The 19828-nt window shown below is 36.4% G+C and overlaps 1 protein-coding gene across 13 annotated transcripts in view; it reads right to left on the bottom strand.

Moving 5' to 3' along the window:
- Positions 1–7933: 7933 nt before the first annotated feature.
- Positions 7934–19828, bottom strand: part of PPIP5K2 (diphosphoinositol pentakisphosphate kinase 2) — a 92549-nt gene continuing 80654 nt past the window's right edge. For all 13 annotated transcript variants that reach the window (XM_034960308.3, XM_024928808.4, XM_063604574.1 and 10 more), the window contains one exon: positions 7934–19246. In XM_034960308.3, the coding sequence (XP_034816199.2) occupies positions 19134–19246 (113 nt within the window). In that variant the 3' untranslated portion in view covers positions 7934–19133. The remainder of the gene's footprint in view (positions 19247–19828) is intronic.

Here is a 19828-nt window from a genome sequence, read left to right as displayed (position 1 = left end):
TGGCAAAGCATGAAAAGCAGATGCTATTCCCAGTTTTACCAATGAGGCAACTAAGGTTAAAAGGAGGGTAAGCGGGACGGGCGCAGTGGCTCACGCCTGTAATCCCAGCACCTTGGGAGGCCGAGGCGGGCGGATCACGAGGTCAGGAGATTGAGACCATCCTGGCTAACACGGTGAAACCCCATCTCTACTAAAAAAATACAAAAAAAAAAAAAAAAAAAAAAAAATTAGCCGGGGGTGGTGGCGGTGCCTGTAGTCCCAGCTACTCAGGAGGCTGAAGCAGGAGAATGGCGTGAACCCAGGAGGCGGAGCTTGCAGTGACCCGAGATCGCGCCACTGCACCACTGCACTCCAGCCTGGGCAACAGAGCGAGACTCCGTCTCAAAACAAAAAAGGAGGGTAAGCGATTTGCCCAGAGTTATGTACCACTACAGAAAAGGGATAAGACAGACAAGACACCCAGATTCTCATTCAGTTCTCTTCCCATTACCACACTACGGTTAAAGAGTTAACTGGCTAGCCACATGCAGAAAACTGAAACTGGACCCCTTCCTTACACCTTATACAAAAATTAACTCATGATGGATTAAAGATTTAAATGTAAGACCTAAAACCAGGAAAACCCTAGAAGAAAACCTAGGCAATACCATACAGGACATAGGGATGGGCAAAGACTTCATGACTAAAACACCAAAAGCAATTGCAACAAAAGCCAAAATTGACGAATGGGATCTAATTAAACTAAAGAGCTTCTGCACAGCAAAAGAAACTATCATCAGAGTGAACAGCCACCTACAGAATGGGAGAAAATTTTTGCAATCATTCATCTGACAAAGGGCTATAACCAGAATCTACAAGGAACTTAAACAAATTTATAAGAAAAAAACAAACACCCCATCACAAAGTGGGCAAAGGATATGAATAGACACCTCTCAAAAGAAGACATTTATGCAGCCAACAGACACATGAAAAAATACTCATCATCACTGGTCATTAGAGAAATGCAAATCAAAACCACAATGAGATAACATCTCACGCCAGTTAGAATGGCCATCATTAAAAAGTCAGGAAACAACAGATGCTGGAAAGGATGTGGAGAAATAGGAATGCTTTTACACTGTTGGTGGGAGCATAAATTAGTTCAACCATTGTGGAAGACAGTGTGATGATCCCTCAAGGATCTAGAACTAGAAATACCATTTGACCCAGCAATCACATTACTGGGTATACACCCAAAGGATTATAAATCATTCTACTAAAAAAAGATGTGTCTGAAAAGACACATGGACACATATGTTTATTGCAGCACTGTTCACAATAGCAAAGGCTTGGAGCCAACCTAAATGCCCATCAATGATAGACTGGATAAAGAAAATGTGGCACATATACACCATGGAATACTATGCAGCCATAAAAAAGGATGAGTTCACATCCTTTGTAGGGACATGGATGAAGCTGGAAACCATCATTCTCAGCAAACTAACACAAGAACAGAAAACCAAACACCACATGTTCTCATTCATAAGTGGGAGTTGAACAACGAGAACACATGGACACAGGGAGGGGAACACCACACACCAGGTACTGTTGGGAGGTTGGGGGCTAGGGATAGCATTAGGAGAAATACCTAATGTAGGTGATGGGTTGATGGGTGCAGCAAACCACCATGGCACATGTATACCTATGTAACAAACCTGCATGTTCTGCACATGTATCCTAGAACTTAATTATTATTATTATTATTTTTGGGACAGAGTCTTGCTCTGCCGCCCAGGCGGGAGTGCAGTGATGCGATCTCGATCTCGGCTCACTGCAAGCTCTGCCCCCCGGGTTCATGCCATTCTCCTGCCTCAGCCTCCTCAGTAGCTGGGACTATAGGCACCTGCCACCACGCCCACCTAGTTTTTTGTATTTTTTAGTAGAGATGGGATTTCACCGTGTTAGCCAGGATGGTCTTGATCTCCTGATCTTGTGATCCGCCTGCCTCGGCCTCCCAGGAACTTAAGTATAATTAAAAAAAAGAAAGAAAAGAAACAGTTAAGATGTAAGCTGAATAAATAAAAAACAAAAATGAACTATATTTCTTGAATGAAGACTACTGGTATCCAGTCAAGTTACTTGAATTTTTGTATACTAACTAAATACTGCTTCTAATTTGGAAAATACGTCTTCAGTTATTTGTATCATGAACTACAAAAATCCCTAAGAACTATAGCCACATAGCAAGGTTTGAAAGTTAAACATAAATAAACCTGAGAGAGAAATGTACAAAGGTTGGGCAACTTGAATTCTTTTTCTAGTTTTGTCAGTGACTTACCGTGTTTCCTCTCTGGGTGTCGACTGTCTTATCTGTCAAGTAAGAACAATAATACATACTTTGCTAACTTCCCAGGGCTTTTTGTAGAACTCAGCAAAACAATTTATGATGCAGCTAAAAAGAATGTCTCCATACAAATAAAGGGCCAGCAGTTGATTTGCTTCACTGCTTTAACATTAATTTATTTATTTTAGAGACAGAGTCTCACTCTGTCACCAAGACTGGAGTGCAGGGCATGATCTCGGCTCACTGCAACCTCTGCCTCCCAGGTTCAAGCAATTCTCCTGTCTCAGCCTCCCAAGTGGCTGGGATTACAGGTGCCTGCCACCACTCCCAGCTAAGTTTTGTATTTTTACTACAGACAGGATTTCACCATGTTGGCCAGGCTGGTCTTGAACTCCTGACATCAAGTGATCCTCCCATCTCAGCATCCCAAAGTGCTGGGATTACAGGGGTGAGCTACTGTGCCTGGCCAGCATTTTTTAAATTGTGTGTTTTATTTCTGGTAAAATGTATAAAGTTCTGAAAATGTAATTACATAACTTTATGTTCCTTCCTGATCTTCTAATGACTACCCTCATCTATGATTTTGCTTCTACTTTTGTTTCTCATAAAGTTGTCATGGAAGGTGAGATGTACACTCAACAAAATATTTAGTGGCTCATTTTTAGTGTGATAAGAATGAATCAGGTCACTAGAACTTATCAAGTCTTTAAAAAATAATAATAAATCAGGAATCAAAAGTTTGGCATGTTTCAATCCAAACAGATTTTGTTACAAATTAGTCTCTTCCAACTGAAAACAGAAACAAAACTAGGAATATATTCTGTGCAGTTTTGGCAATTAGCTTATTAGTAATACAAGTAGAACAATGGGTCAATGAAGCTGTCTTCTCATTCATACTAGTTCAATGTCGTATCTAAAAGCTGGCAAGATTCCAGAAAGGTAAAATAACTTTATATATGGATTACAAAAGCCTGTTAGTGAGATTACTCATTTTTATAATACCAATTGTTAAGCTCTAGTTAGATGCAAAAAGCACTGTTCAACTTTCAAATGCTTAGCCTGGAGAGCCTGGGATGTGTGCCATTTGAGAAAACTTAGAAGTAATTTGATACATAGCAATTTTCCAAATCTTGAGACTTTTCAAGGGTAGAAATGGTAAATGTGGAATTACAAGTTTGTTAAGGAAGTTATAGAACAGGATATTGACATCATGGTGTCTACTTTCCTTTTTATTATTTTAAGTCATATTTACAGCTACTTTAAATTTTATTTATTTCCTTTAATTTTACTTAATTTACTTTGCAGAATATTTTTGAGAATAAATATTGTCTCTTAATCTAGAATTTGAGTATTGAGACTCAGATAGACTTAAAAAAAATAAATTGGTTATCATGTAGCTAGCAATTAACATAACTAGGAGTTGAATTGTACTATCTTCAAAGCCCACACTCTTTCTACTATTCCACACCGTATCCTTTTACAGCTTTTCACCCCATAATTCTACCTCTTGTGATTTACTGCGATGAAATAATGTATCAGAAGAAAACAAACAGTGGGGTGCAGGGGAGGGGAGGGAAGGAAGGAATTTAAGTGCTTTACAATAAGGGATATTTAAACAAGTTACAGTACATCACTTAATGGACTATTATACATATTACAAAAAAATAAGATTTCCCATTAAATGAAGGTTGAACTTGTGCAGTTTATCTATACTTCCTTCCCAAACCACTATACACCAAGAAAAAAATAAAATAATATTAATAATAAGCTATAAAGAGAATGTGAATAAAAATAATATCACATGAGGGATGTCAACAAATTTTTGGAAAGTAGAAAGCTCAACACATTGTGATAATGAATTTAAAGAGCAGAGGCAACTGCAACCAAAGACACTGCAGACAGGGACACCAAAGAAAAGCAAACTGAATGCTCCAAGAAATGCCTAAAGGCTTGGGGCATATGGTAACTGGGAAGCAAGGATGGGATGGAACTTGAATGAAAGCTGTGTAAGGGACATCACTGGTTTCTAGGCTTACCCTTCCTCCTTCCTGGAAAAACACTGTGACCCTGTCGCCATGTGATTCAGAGGAAGGTATGGGCAGAGAATCTAAAACACACATGAAGTAAGACAGGAAATTAGGGGAAGCAACTTAGAGAGCATTTGGCCCAAACTGGAGCAGAAGGGAGGTGACCCTGTTAAATGTTTTTTAAATGGCCTCAAGGGCAGTTTGGGGACACAAAAAAGATTAGAGAGTAGTCTGTCTTCTAAAATGTTTAATTTACTAAAGTTACAAATTCAAACTCTGTGAGCATTTAAGTTCAACTTAAAGATAACATTTTCTATTTGTAAATCCAGCAAATTTTAGTAGCTTTTTGAAGGATCTTTTGATTGATATTCAGTTCCATTTTCTTGATGAGTTCATAATACCCGTTTAAGCACTTTAAAGGGCATTATAAATGCTTTAAATGTCAGAAAACCATTCCTAGGTGCTCATGGAATTCTTATAATGCTAAAATAAATTAAATTTGATTTGAATTTTAAATCAAATTAAATCAATTACATGTTTTAAAATTAGAATCACAAGGCTGATCTGTTAGCTACAGTTGGCTAAATTTTTAAAAATATTACAATTAGGCAAGGTGCCATGGCTTACACCTGTAATCCCAGCACTTTGGGAGGCCGAGGTGGGCAGATCACTTGAGGTCAGGAGCTCAAGACTAGCCTGGCCAACATGATAAAACCCTGTCTCTACTAAAAATACAACCAAAAATATCAGCTGGGCGTAGTGGCGTGTGCCTGTAGTCCCAGCTACTTGGGAGGCTGAGGCAGGAGAATCACCTTGAACCTGGGAGGTGGAGGTTGCAGTGAGCCAAGATCGTGCCACTGCACTCCAGCCGGGGTGACAGAGCAAGACTCTTGACTCCAAAAAAAAAAAACTTAGTTACATAAAAATACAAAAATGTAGTAATTCTTTAATGCAAGAAATATTGTTACTTTAGTTTGAGTCCCTTAAATATTGCTCTATTTAATTCTCAAGCTTCCCACTGTTAGAAGATAAACAACTCTTTCCCACTAAGGAATAAATTATGTTACCCACCACCACCACCACCAAAATTTTGAAGCTACCACTTCATGCCATTATAGCGGCCACCTTTTCAGCTCAAAGTTTCTTTCCTTTTTTTTTTTAACTTATATTTTAGGCTCAGGGGTACAAATGCAAGTTTGTTATATAGGTAAATTATATGTTATGGTGGTTTGGTGTAGAGATTATTTCATCACCCAGGTAATAAGCATAGGTAGTTTTTCAATCCTCACTCTCCTCACTCCCTCCACCTTTACGTAGGCCGTAGTGCCTATTGTAATTCTTTGTGTCTGTGTGGACTCAATGTTCAGCTCCCACTTCCAAGTGAGAACATGTGGTGTTTGGTTTTCTGTTTCTGTGTTAGTTCGCTTAGGATAATGGCCTTCAGCTGCATCCATGTTGCTATTAATGCAGAGCATATCATCTCATTCTTTTTTGGGCTCGGTGGTATTCCATGGTGTATATGTACTATGTTTTCTTTATCCAGTCTACCGTTGATGGACATTTAGGTTGATTCCATGTCTTTGCTGTTGTGAATAGTGCTGTGATGAACATACACATGCATGTGTCTTTATGATAGAATGATTTATATTCCTCTGGGTATATACCCAGTAATGGGATTGCTGGGTAGAATGGTAGTTCTGTTTTAAGTCCTTTGAGAAATTGCCAAACTGCCTTCCACAATGGTTGAGCTAATTTACATTCCCACCAACAGGGTATAAGTGTTCCCTTTTCTCTGCAACCCTGCCAGCATGCTATTTTTTTACTTTTTAATAATAGCTATTCTGACTGGTGTGAGATGGTATCTTGTTTTGGTTTTAATTTGCATTTCTCTGATTAGTAATGTTTAACATTTTTTATATGCTTGTTGGTGACATATATGTCTTCTTTGGAAAGTGTTTGTTCATGTCCTTTGCCCACTTTTTAATGGGGTTATTTTTTGCTTATTTAAGCTCCTTATAGATTCTGGATATTACACCTTTGTCAGATGCATAGTTTGCAAATATTTTCTCCCACTCTGTAGGTTGTCTGTTTACTCTGTTGATAGTTTCTTTTGCTGTACAGAAGCTCTTTAGTTTAATTAGGTCCCATTTGTCAGTTTTTGTTTTTGTTGCAATTGCTTTGGCCTGAGCAGGGACTGGATTCATGTTCTTACTGAGAGCATTGTTTATAGTTGCTATGTTAAGCATTCTATGACCCAAAAAAGGAGGTTGTTGTGTAGCATGAATGCCTTAGATTCAAAATATACATCGTCTAATTCTTCTGTCTACTCAGAGAAATCTTCAAGTTTGCCACCTCTATCTAATTGGCTATATGCCTTACTGGATTTTCAATTTTTTTGGTCCTTTTTAAAATATAAATGTCTCCGTGCCTAACATTAGAAACTGAATTTTATGAATCCTTCATTCATTTCAAATTCTTTCAGTGGTTCTGTTTAGGGTCACACAACTCTTAACAATAATAACATGACATTGATTGATTTCTGAGAATCTGCCATTGTTTCTTCCTAGTTTTTTGGGCCCAGCTTCCATTAACAAGCAACAGGAGGAAATATTCAGGGAGAAAAAAAAGATGCAAATGGTTATCTATAATGTTGAAAATAATACTGAGCTCTACTTTACACATTCATTGAAGAATCTAAAGAATCTGAAATATGTATACAATGAAAACCAAATAAATAATTAATTCCAAGCAGAAACAAATATGGTATAACAAATGACCGTAATATACTACTTGGCTCAGCAATAACAATATTTATGTAGCCATTAACACTATAAGCATTGATTAATGACTTAATAATATTAAATTATTGGAGGAAAAAGAGGAAGAGTAGAGTTTAGAAGGTTAATTTTTTACTTACCAAAACAAGAAGTCAATAAATAATATCTAAAATTGGTAAATCAAAATATAGATGTATAGCATTACTATATAGAAACATGGTGGTAAATATCTGACGAAAAACCTAGTACTCTTAAAAGGAGATTCTTTTAGAAAATGGGACTTGAGGTAGGTGTGGGTATAGGTAAAGGGAAAAAAAGAGGCAAGGAACCAAAGCACTTTGACATACTTTGGTATGTCACTTAATTCTCAAGCTTCCCATTGTTAGAAGATAAACAACTCTTTCTCACTAAGGAATAAATTATGTTACCCACCACCACCACCACCAAAATTTTGAAGATACCATTTCACATCATTATAGCGGCCACTTTTTCAGCTCAAAGTTTCTTTCCTTTTTTTTTTTTTTAACTTTTATTTTAGTTTCAGGGGTACAAATGCAAGTTTGTTACATAGGTGAATTACATTTGACCTTCTAGATTATATGTATGTATTACTCTAATAAAAATTTTAAAATTTTTAGAAAAATGCCAAAATTTTAAAGTGATATTTATGAACATTATAAATATTTTGTAACATAGGAAATATTGTCCAATATAAAGAATTTAGGAAAGACAAATTTTTTCACAATACAATGATTGCAACTACATTAACATGCCTAAGGGTAATGGAAATAAACAACTAAAAGGGATAATGGAAAAATAAAAACAGTTTTACTTGGGTAATGAGATTACAGATGACTGAAAAAAATTTTAACTTTACAATAGTAGCTTAACATCACTTTATTTTACAAAGCTTTTATAACATACACAATAACATTTTAGAATACACACTTCCTTTGGGATTCTATTAGCATTTTATGAAAAATCTAAGAGAGTCTATTAAATAGCATCCTTATTTCCAGCAGTTTATACTCCAATATTATGAAATTCTTTAAGTTCCCTAAATTAAAGCGTTCCATTAAAGGCCAGCCCAGGCACATTTATGAAGTCATCATTGAATGCCTAACTTTGCTTTTAAAAACCTCTTCCTACCCTAATGTCTTATTCTGTTCCCTATATGCCAGAATAACATACCACCATCTAGTTCCTCAGGCAACAACTCTCCTGGGATGCCAACTGTTTCCTGTAGTTTACAACTTGTTTTAAATTGTGAGAATGTCTTCAGTGTGGTTTCCTATTGTGGGAGTCATGTGTGTGCCCTGGATTGTGAAAGTGTCCTCATGGTATGTTTTGGCATTTTATTTCTTTTATGGACCTATAGGGCTTATCAAGATAATGAGAGGGCATGAGATTTTATATTTGTGGTCCAGTCAAGACAGACCCTTTCCCGCTCCCTCCTTTGTGAATGGAGCCCAATTCCAGCAATCTGTCATGCATATAATCTACAACCTAACCCCCTGTTTATCTCTTCCCCTAGCTATAATTCATGTTGACCAAAAAAACAAAACCAAAACCAAAAGCAAAACCAAAGGTTGAGGTACCTTTCATATCCCTTGGACAGGAAGACTTTAAGCTTCATTTAGCCGTTGATTCCTTTTACATTCAGATAACTAGTTTTAATTCTTGCTTTTCACCTGTAACATATATTTCCAAAATAAATATTTTATCTATATTTCCAAGTTTTTGTAACAAAGCAGTTAATTACGTGGGTTATTTTGCCATGAACTTTATGACTGCTTTTGAGCACTTGGTTCCTCATTAGAAAGTAAATTCCCTGGAAACAGGACTTTTCATATTTGTATCATCAGGGCTTAGTGTAGTAACTGGTTTATAACCGGCATTCAGCACACATTTAGAGAAGGAATGCCTGTTTTCAGGTCACTGTGAGAAATGCATATGATTAACTATGGGGTTAATGGCAAGATTAATAAAGCTGGCCTTCAAAGGGCATTTGCATTTTAGAAGGGGCTACCTGTGTGTTTACCTGGGAGTTCTCTGAGCTTTCTCAATGATATTTTTAAGGTAGAATCTCCAAGGCTAACATTACAAACACTAGATCTAGTAAGTAGGTGAGAGTTTTTGAGCAGATAAATTCCTCCCAAATTCCCACACCATACTTGGCAACTAACTATTCTATGTATATGGTAGCTTCCTGGCTTCACCCAGTAACATGTCATCTGATCCCTATGGTCACTCTAGTTTTCTAGGGACAATTTTTTTTTGAGGGAGGAGTGGTCAAAATGAGTTATAATAAACTGTTAAGATAAAATGAGTATAAGGTCTAGTCTTTCTCTTAGGGTAAGTAATGTTTTTATTTGTGGGTGCAGCATTGGTCAGAATGGAGGGCAGAAAGCAGTAAGGAATGAAATATTCTTAGAATCACAACATTATGGACTGTAAGAGATAGGTCAGAACCCAGATCTCACTTTACAGATTAGTTTTACAGATGTCAGTTTAAACAACCACTCAGACAAGGGTAATAATGCATATGCAGTGGGAACACGAAACACATCCTATACACTCGGATTTCCACTCATGGCCATCTGCTTTTACAGTCTAGAAGACTACAGCACCTCTAAATATGTATACTAGTTGTATGTAATTCTTTTCTTGCAGCAGAAATATTTCCATAACTGTATTTCATTTTATTTAGGCTAACACAAAAAAATAGTTTGCATTCACAATATCAAACAAAATCCAGAACTAAATGTATTCTGGATAATAACAAAAAGCTATTATGCAAATAAATTGTCTCATGCTGATAATTCTCAAAATTATTATTATAAGTATTATACTATTAACTGTATTAGCCAAGTAAATTCCTCAAAAGAGCATCCAGGGAACAACAGAGCATGATAATGGGAATCAGTACTAACTTTTAAGAGATGTTATTTACCTGAATAATTGTTCAAAAAGCACTTGTTGACTATGAAAGAAAAGGGAGCTAGGAATAGTAGAGGGAATGGTAAAGATTCTAGAGTCTCCCAGATAGTCTACCACTACATAGCTCTACCATGTAGTGGTAGAGCTGAGATTAATACCCAGGTCTCCTTTCTCCCAGCTCCTTATTCTATCCATTAGAGCAGACTACTTTGCTCTTTTCTGAAGAGGCTTCTCAAAAAGTGTAGAGAAAAAATCATCATAACCTCATGGTTAAATATAAATATTTTCAGAAGCACAAGGTTCATTGTCAAAAATGGAATTAAAGCATCTATTCAATGATCTATCCTCTTGCTCAGCCTGTGGAAAGCATATGGTAAGATTTTCAGCCACATGATTCCAAACTAGACATTTATCACTTCTTACTGGAGTTCTGAAATTACTCCATGCTTTCCTTGAGTTGTGAATCGATCAGTTTTCACTTTGAAAAGTAATTGCATTTCCCACTGGTGAAGTCAACTCCATTCGCTTCCAATATGAGTGTGGCTCATTGATTCTCTCTTTGTGGCTTTTACATCTATTTCACTGAGGAGGCAGGTATGGCAGCGGGACTTTCAAAAAGGCTTCTGGATGACCAGTGAAGAATCAGTTATATAAAATTGTGGTAGTTAATAACACTTGGGACTCCCAGGTCTCATTTTATTGTCATGACTTTTGAGTACAGGCATTGTAGGACAAATCAGCATATCTATGTGGCATGAAAAAAAAGTCATAATGATCTGACTTCCAATTTATTCCCCACACATCAGCGATGCTGCTTTTTGATAACAGTAGAGCCAGTGTTCTTTTGTTCTCTGTCTCACCCCTCCTCTGCTTTCTCTTTTCTCCTAATTTTTCCTTCATTCATCCATCCATCCATCCACCCACCCACCTTTATCATCAAGCTTTCTATTCAGCGTTGACTAACTTAAGACAAATCTATGGCTTTTAAAAGCAGCAAAATACTTTCCGAAGGCATATTCATTTTTTCTTTTTTTTTAAAAAATCCTTCCATATATCAAGTACTCCTGAAGCACTAAATGTAGAATGACAAAAGAGACTGCTTTCCTTGTCAAGTTACATCTTTCTAACTGCTTTAAAATGGGTATCTAAACTGTACATCCACTATCCTACCTGGGTCACACAATGGTGCCACTCATACCACACACAATGTAAGATAGGTGGGTGGGATGGTATCCTTGATTTTATTTAAATATATATATTTTTAAACACTGCTTTGGGAAGAACTGAATTCTCTTATTTTAAAGATTTTTAAAAGGAGAAGATGCTAGAATAACCTTTATTTTTTGGTTGTTGGGGGGTGTCTGTTAGATTGTTACTAGGCAGGCTGTTGCCCTGGCAACAGGAGCAGCCATAAAAGAGCATTAGGAGCTATCATGTACATCTTTGACTATAAAAATGCTGAAGAGGCCTGGTTGACATCTGGACTATATACAACTCTATTACAACAAAAACAAATAGTCCTTCAAATTTGGTCTTCACTTTATAGTTTACCAAATATTATTTCATTTGATTCTGACAACACTACTGTTAGCAGGACAGATATTAACTTCATTTTTAAAATATAATTGAGATGGGCAGTCTAAAGAGAGGCAGGCTTCTTTTGTTCTTCTTCCTCCTCCTCTTCCTTCTTGTCAAAGAATATTAACCACAAAAGAAATGATATCCAGTTTGAAAATGAAGGAGAAATTAGGTCTTAATTTAAAAAATTATCATCAAATATGAAGAGAAACATAAACTATCTTCAACAAAACTTGAAGACGCTTTAACCTCAACCCCAAAATAGGAGATAGAGCTGCCAGGTGCAGTAAAGGTCAGATAGCTCCATATCGCAGCCAAAGTCATTAGACCAAAATACTCCAAAATAGATGACATAATCTGAGACAGGGAAAAAAAACAACAACAACTAGTTCCTTCTCTAAAACAATGGAAATGGGATGAGTGTCAGTAGTAGGGGATTTCCTGGATATTGTCTGGTACAGTGGCAGGAGGGGCAAAGCCAAAGAAGAAAATACATGCATATCACATTGACAAGCAGTAGTCGGTAGACGTGGCAGACAGGAGGAAAGAGACTCCAAAGGTGGTAACCCTGTAGTTGCCAATCTTTGTTGACTGGAGAGAGTAAAAGGCTACAACAGCTCTCTCAGACCCACAATCCTGTCATAAGGAGATTCATTGTCACCTTGGTAGGATTGTGTGAGCTTAAAATGCCAACCTATGGCCGGGCATGATGGCTCATGCCTGTAATTCCAGCACTTTGGGAGGCTGAGGCAGGCAGATCATGAGGTCAGGAGTTCGAGACCAGCCTGGCCAACATGGTGAAACCCAGTCTCTACTAAAAATGCAAAAATTAGCCAGGTGTGGTGGCAGGCGCCTGTAATCCCAGCTACTCTGGAGGCTGAGGGAGGAGAATCGTTTGAAACTGGAAGGCAGAGGTTGCAGTGAGCTGAGATCATGCCACTGCACTCCAGCCTAGGCAACAAGAGTAAAACTCCATCTCAAAAAAAAAAAGAAAAAGAAAAAGAAAAAGAAAAAGAAAAGCCAACCTACCTAACATATGAAATTGCATTTTAAAAAACAACAAAAACAAAACAAAAACAAACAAAAAAAGAAATTGTATCAAATAGATGAGCCAGAAAGAAATTTATCTCATATAAAGGTAAGTAATACTTGAAAATAAACCTGCACAGTGTTCATGCACAAACACTTCAAGAAAAGGAGAAATGGAACAAGCAGAAACAATTAGCAGATAAAAACCACTCAACAGGAAAGAATGAATCAGCTGAGCACATGAAAAATGTGACCAAATATACTGTCATAACTCAAAGAACTTAAGGAAATAGAGTTCATAAAGAAATGTAGTTGATCAGAAACACCATAGCAAAAGAACCAAAGGAAATGCAACATAAGCTAACAAAGTTCAGAAAAGAAATGAAAAGGAAAAAATAATCAACCAAAACTGTGCAGTAGAGGAAAAAATACACTAATTGGATATTGTTCACAGCAAGGAGTCAACAGATAGGATCTAAATATATATATGTATAGACTTTAAAATTAAATATCATTCAAAATCATAGTGAAGGAAAAAACCACTAGCACAACAAGTGAACTATAGCAAATGTGAATAACATAATGCAAGTGTAGTATACAGCATACATTGCTGATTATGTATCCATTATCCATGCCCTCACTATCCAAAATGAGGATTTTGGTCATATATCCTTCTTTTCCACAGAATCATGTGCTTTAGGGCAGTGGTTCTTAACTAGGGTCAATTCTTCCCTCACAAAAGACATTTACTAATCTCTGGAGACATTTTTGACTGCCACAGTTTGGAGGCGATGCTGCTGGCATTTAGGGTGAGGAGATATATTCCAGGCCAAAGTCTGATGTGTGATCTTTCAGGCCTGACCATAAGCAATTACAAAGGCTTTGCCTGACAGGCTTCGTAGGGGAAAGGTGCCCTTCCCACATGAGATTTAAACACAGCCAGTCTCTGGAGGGAGTTGTATCTGGTGCTCAGGACCCCCTGGGCTGGCCATGTCTATAAACCTAGCTGCATTCCTAGACCAGGTACCTCCATGCTGAGTCTTCCTTATCAGGGGGCCTTGGTTGAGACACTTTTCAGGTGCCTCCACAGAGACCTCGCTATTGGTGGGCCTTGACTGAGACACTCATCTCCACTCTGACTCAGTTGTTTTCTACTTCTAACCCTTCCCTGCTCCCTGTCCGCAGTCCTTGAGGTCCATAAGATGGCAGGGACCTTTTGTTCATTGCTCCTTAGCAGTGAAACAATTTCCTCTGCCTGCACTGCATGTCATCTGATTGACCCATGTCCAGTGCTAGTCCATGGTAGGGGAAAAATGGAACAACAAGGAGCTGGCCCTACTTTCCTTTTTGGTCTCTTGCTTATAATTTTATCATAGTAAGTGAATAAAGATGTGATTGTTATTTTCATTTCAGCTACTTACCTTAACTGACTCTCAACACCTCACAGCTAGGTACAGAGATCCTACTAGACATGCTGCTATGCATGGAACAGCTTCCTATGATGTAGAATTATATGGTCCAAAATGTCAACAGTGCTGAGGCTTTTCGGAAAAACTGACTCCATCATCTGCTCTAGGGTCAGTAAGGTCATGGGAATCTCCTGGAGTATTCTATTTATCTAGGGGTGAGTAGATGATCAAAGAAGTTGGCTCAATCATACTGAAGTAGATGGCTTAATATTAATATTCCAGATTGGGACAGAACTTCCCTCAATTTTTATTGTGTTGGACATGAACAAAAAAAATATGTAGTCCTCACTGAAACCGACAGCAATTCTTGTTAACACGAGAGAAAACAACTTTGGGATAAAGTTTATACTATGCCAGAGGTGACAAGGGAGGTCACTTGGGCTTTTGACGACAATATGGCTAATGCAACTGTGGCTGAAGCCAACCCCACCTTTGGACCTTCAGAAATGTGTAATAATACATTTTCTGATGATTTAAACCAGTTTCAGTTGGAATTTTCCTACTTGCAGTGGAAAGTATTGTTACAGAAAGACAAAAGAATTTTAAAGCAATAAAAAAAGCAAGCACAATCTAAAAGCAAAGATACATTACATAAAACAGACTACACTAATCTATTAAGTAAAAGGGATCTTAAAATTGAATCACAAAGCAAAACCCAATATATACTATATTAAATAACCTAAAACAAACTGACACAAATACCAAAAAGTAAAAAGATGAATATCAGGCAAATGCAAGCCAAAATAAAGCATAGGTCATAATCTTAATATCTGACAATTTATAGAACAAAAAGTATCCAATGGACAAAAAGGACATTTTAATAATGATAAGGCAAAACCTATAATGAAAATCTAGCATTCATGAATTTATATGCACCAGAAAACATACCCACATACTATATAAAAAGTAAAGTAAAAACCATTGATAATAAAAGGAGAAATTGACAGTGATCCCTAAGCAAAAAGATATGTTTTTCTCACAATCCATGACAAAGCACATGAACCAAAAGAAAAGCAGTTTATAAAAATCTCAATGAGATATCATCTTACAAATGAGATACCATCTCATGCCAGTTAGAATGGCGATCACTGAAAAGTCAGGAAACAACAGATGCTGGAGAGGATGTGGAGAAATAGAACACTTGGTGGGAGTGTAAATTAGTTCAACCATTGTGGAAGACAGTGTGGCGATTCCTCAAGGATCTAGAACTAGAAATACCATTTGACCCAGCCATCCCATTACTGGGTATATACCCAAAGGATTATAAATCATGCTACTATAAAGACACATGCACACGTATGTTTATTGTGGCACTATTCACAATAGCAAAGACTTGGGACCAACCCAGATGTCCATCAATGATAGACTGGATTAAGAAAATGTGGCACATATACACCATGGAATACTATGCAGCCAAAAAAAGGATGAGTTAGTTCATGTCCTTTGCAAGGACATGGATGAAGCTGGAAACCATCATTCTCAGCAAACTATCACAAGGACAGAAAACCAAACACCGCATGTGCTCACTCATAAGAGGGAACTGAACAATGAGAACAGTACTTGGACACAGGGCGGGGAACATCACACACTGGGCCTGTCAGTGGGTGGGGGGCTGGGGGAGGGATAGCATTAGGAGAAATACCTAATGTAAATGATGAGTTGATGGGTGCAGCAAACCAACATGGCACATGTATACCTATGTAACAAACCTGCACATTGTGCACATGTACCCTAGAACTTACAGTATTAAAAAAAAAACTCAGTAATATATTTAGTTAAGGAGCTATAATTCACATAAATTATACAGTACACAATACTAAATAGATTTTTTAATGTGCTCTGTTCTCTGAAAATAGAAATTAGATCTTCCACAAAAATTGACCTATATAAACAACACCTTACACAGTAATATTTTGGTACCTACGATTATGTACAGAGGGAAACCTGTTTCTACTTGGACTCCAATCACAAATGACTCCTTCTGAAGGAGTGTAAAAATTATTCCCATGAGCTGGGTGTGGTGGCATGCACCTATAGTACCAGCTTTTTAGGAGGCTGAAGCAGAAAGTTTTCTTGAGCCCAGGAGTTCAAGGCTGTAGTGAATTAAGACTGTGCCACTGCACTCCAGCCTGGGTGACAGAATGAGACCTTGTCTAAAAAAGAAAAATGTTCCCACTGGCAAGAATTCTGTTGTTTTGATATCTCCCAACACAGGAAAAGAGAATTAGAGAGGGACTAAAACTGCTGGGCCACTCTAAGAGAAGAGATCCCAACCCCAACTAACTAAGAATATAGGCAGTCTACACTGTCCAGATAGTAAGGCAAGGATAAAATGATGTAAAGTTAATAAACACTGTACACTATGTGTAAAGCAAACTCTTATAAATACACAAAGACTTAGAAATTTCTACCAAAGTATGAATACAAAACAAAAATGTGAAATGTTGGTTCAAACTGGCATAGCACTAGTTAACAGTGGACATTTAGGTCAGACAGAGTCAACCCAAAAAGAAATCCGGGTGAAAACAGAAACTTTTTCCTTGGCTAGTGAGTTTTAATTGGATATTTCTTGAAGAACTTTAACTTTTTCTCATAATTTCCATGTATTGCCTTTGTGCTCTATGTTTATACTAAGCACACTGCCACATGTTTTTGTTACTTTACTGTATTCCCTTCAGCCTCTATATCTTGTCTATCACTGACATAAGGTGTTCAGCACACTTTTCTTCTTCACCCAAAATTGCCATACCACACCCCCCAAATTTGCTAGTATTTGAGAATGGACTACGTAACTCATTTAAACCAGGGCAGCAGAATCTGCCAGCACTAGACTTTAAGGGCTAAGTTAGGTCTGAGCCTATTATATGGCTTTTAAGGGTGAAGGAACTGAATAATATATTATGAAGATTAATATCTCAGGGTGACTAGAAAATTCTTCATGCTGGGCTAGTTCACCTCTTTGGGATGGAGGACTGGGCTATAAGAAGAAATATCTTCTAGTATTTAAAACCAAAAAATCCCACATCTTCTCAGGACAGAATCAAGTGAGAAACAGATGCTTCAGTCAAACTGCCACTAAACAGTGATAACTATAACATTTTGCTCTGATATAGTAGACTTTTTATTGGTTTTGGAAAATGATTCTAAGATTTTTACAAATAGAGTGTCTAGTCTACAGAGCAATACTACTGAGTTTGGTGACTACAGGAAAGTAATAGTTCTTGCATAACAGTGGAAAAAGTGAGTTGTACTGTACTTTCTAGTTTGGAAAGTAATATATTGCTATGTATATAGCCAATAATAAATTTTACTTAATATGTAAGTACTAGTTAATAAAAAAATTCCTGATTTTTTCTACTTTGAAAACTAAAAAGTAAGAGATAAGAAAATTTTAAAAATTTACTATTTAAGTCTCTTTGATTCTGGAAATATTTTAATTAGGTTCCACTTTTTAAAAAAAGTAGTTTCCTTATTACCTCCACAGTGAGTACATTAACTACATTTTCACAAACAGAAAACTTACATACATTCAACTGTTTACAAGACATGTCTCCATATAACACATTTACATTCATGTGAAATATACGAACTTCTTTAATTGCATATATTTATGACTCTTACATCTGGTACCTTTTAAAACAGCTAACATATAGTATGCTTATTTCCTATAAGTTAATTAATATATGACTATTTAAGGTGAGAAGAGTCTCATTTGAAGAATTACAATAGTTATATGCATACCATGGGAAATCAATAGTTTTTCTAAACATAAATTTCAAGCTAAAGCTTTAGCAATTTAAGTTATTTAACTACCAATGCATGAAATTCTTATCAGATTGTCCCATTTGGATTACAGTTTAAGTCATTTCAAGTTGTTCACAATTATTTGTGCATTGGTTGGGGGGAAAGCACCAAGGATAATAAATTGACTTTTCACATCACAGATGAAATCACAGCACAATGATTTCAATATCCCTTCAAAAATCTAATCATTTATAAAGAGCATTTATTTCAAATGCTCAATCTTTAAGCTTTCTTAGTGTGATCAACTGATACACTAGGGATAAGAATGGAAATGGTTAAAAACAGATGCTATTCATAATACTTACTAACTTAACAGAATTCAGATTTCTCCTAACATTGTTGATTTCCATTTTTGAACTGACTTCTTTAGATCTAAAAAGAACTCTGAAAGTAAGTGTAACATTTATACACTTGTCAACTATACTTAAAAAGAAACTCTAAAGGTGCCTTTCTTGTCAAAATACGAAACAAAAGTTTTCCTGATGAACAAGGCACCTTGTATGGTAAGGAAATATATAAAGAAAATATTTTCTACAAATTAATATATAAATCTATGTGCACAAAGGTGTAGTTCTCCCAGCTACATATGTAATATTTTAAATAACACACAATAAAAAAATTCAAAACACAGATTGAAAAAATAACCCATGTGGCTAATACTCCAGTTGTTAAATATTGCAGCATATATGTCACTGTAACAATTGGGAAAGATATTCTAATCTAAACGGTTAATGAAATCTCTTTGGAAAGACACTTTAAAAGTCCCCAATATGTAACCCTGGCTGTCAAATTTCAATCCAGAAGTTTTAACAGCTAAGATGCAATCCCATGAAAATAAAAGTGTGCACAAAGGCCAGCTCATCAGACTCTGCAGTACATAGCATTACTGGTGTGACTTTGGTACGAGCCTGCTGGGCTTTTATGTTCCTTTTCATTACTATGTGCACATGGTAAATATCATATTAACAACAATCGATTTTTATCACTATAAGTTTTGCTGCTCACAGAATGCTAACAAACATTGTTTTAAACATTTCCAGATCATGACAACAGTTCCTTACCTGAACATAAACAAAGAAACCCTTAGATTTAAAAACATTTTTAAGTGAACACATAAATGCATAAGGAGAGACATAAGAACATACTATTTTTATAAGTATAAAAAGTTCCAGCTTCTGCTAAGATTTCATTTCTTTTTCCCAGTGTTTTTTTTGTGTTCATGCGTTTCTGTTTTGCTAGTCATATTCTTTTTCCGAGATGAGGTATTAGGAACAACCGCACTAGAAGGTCCACTTGTAGCTACATAAAACAGAAACAACAACAAAAAACTATTGCTTAAATTTACACAAACAATCCAAGTTCAAATAATACTGCTGATTGACAAAACAATTCTTGTTATAATTGTGATGTAAATGAAATGTAAAAATTTAATATAGCATTTTTAACCTTTTACTTTTCAGAATTCAACACAAATATGGAAAGGTAATGACAATGGGCTGTGTTCACAAAATTAATTTCTCATTTTACTCTACATTCTTCCTAGGAAATGAATATATTTTCATAATTTTTAACTACCATCCATTGTGCTAATGATTTTTAAATTTATACTTCTGGCCGGGGCCTTTTCCTTTAGCTCAAGATATGTATATACAACTGCCAATTGAAACTTTCTTTAAAGATATCTGACGAGAAAGACAAACTTAATATGCATAAACTGAACTCATCATTTTCTCTACAAGCATCTATTTCCTCTTGTATCTTCTATCTTATCCCTCTCTAAAACGCTAGAAGGTAAGAAAACTAGAAGCACGCTTGACTTAGGAATCATCCTTCTGTGTCTAAACCAACATGAAGTCTTCATGAATTATCAAAAAACTATTC

This window comes from Pan paniscus, chromosome 4 (genome assembly GCF_029289425.2).
Source record: "Pan paniscus chromosome 4, NHGRI_mPanPan1-v2.0_pri, whole genome shotgun sequence".
In the NCBI taxonomy this organism is placed as follows: Eukaryota; Metazoa; Chordata; class Mammalia; order Primates; family Hominidae; genus Pan; species Pan paniscus.
This window is presented reverse-complemented; position numbering and strand designations above follow the sequence as displayed.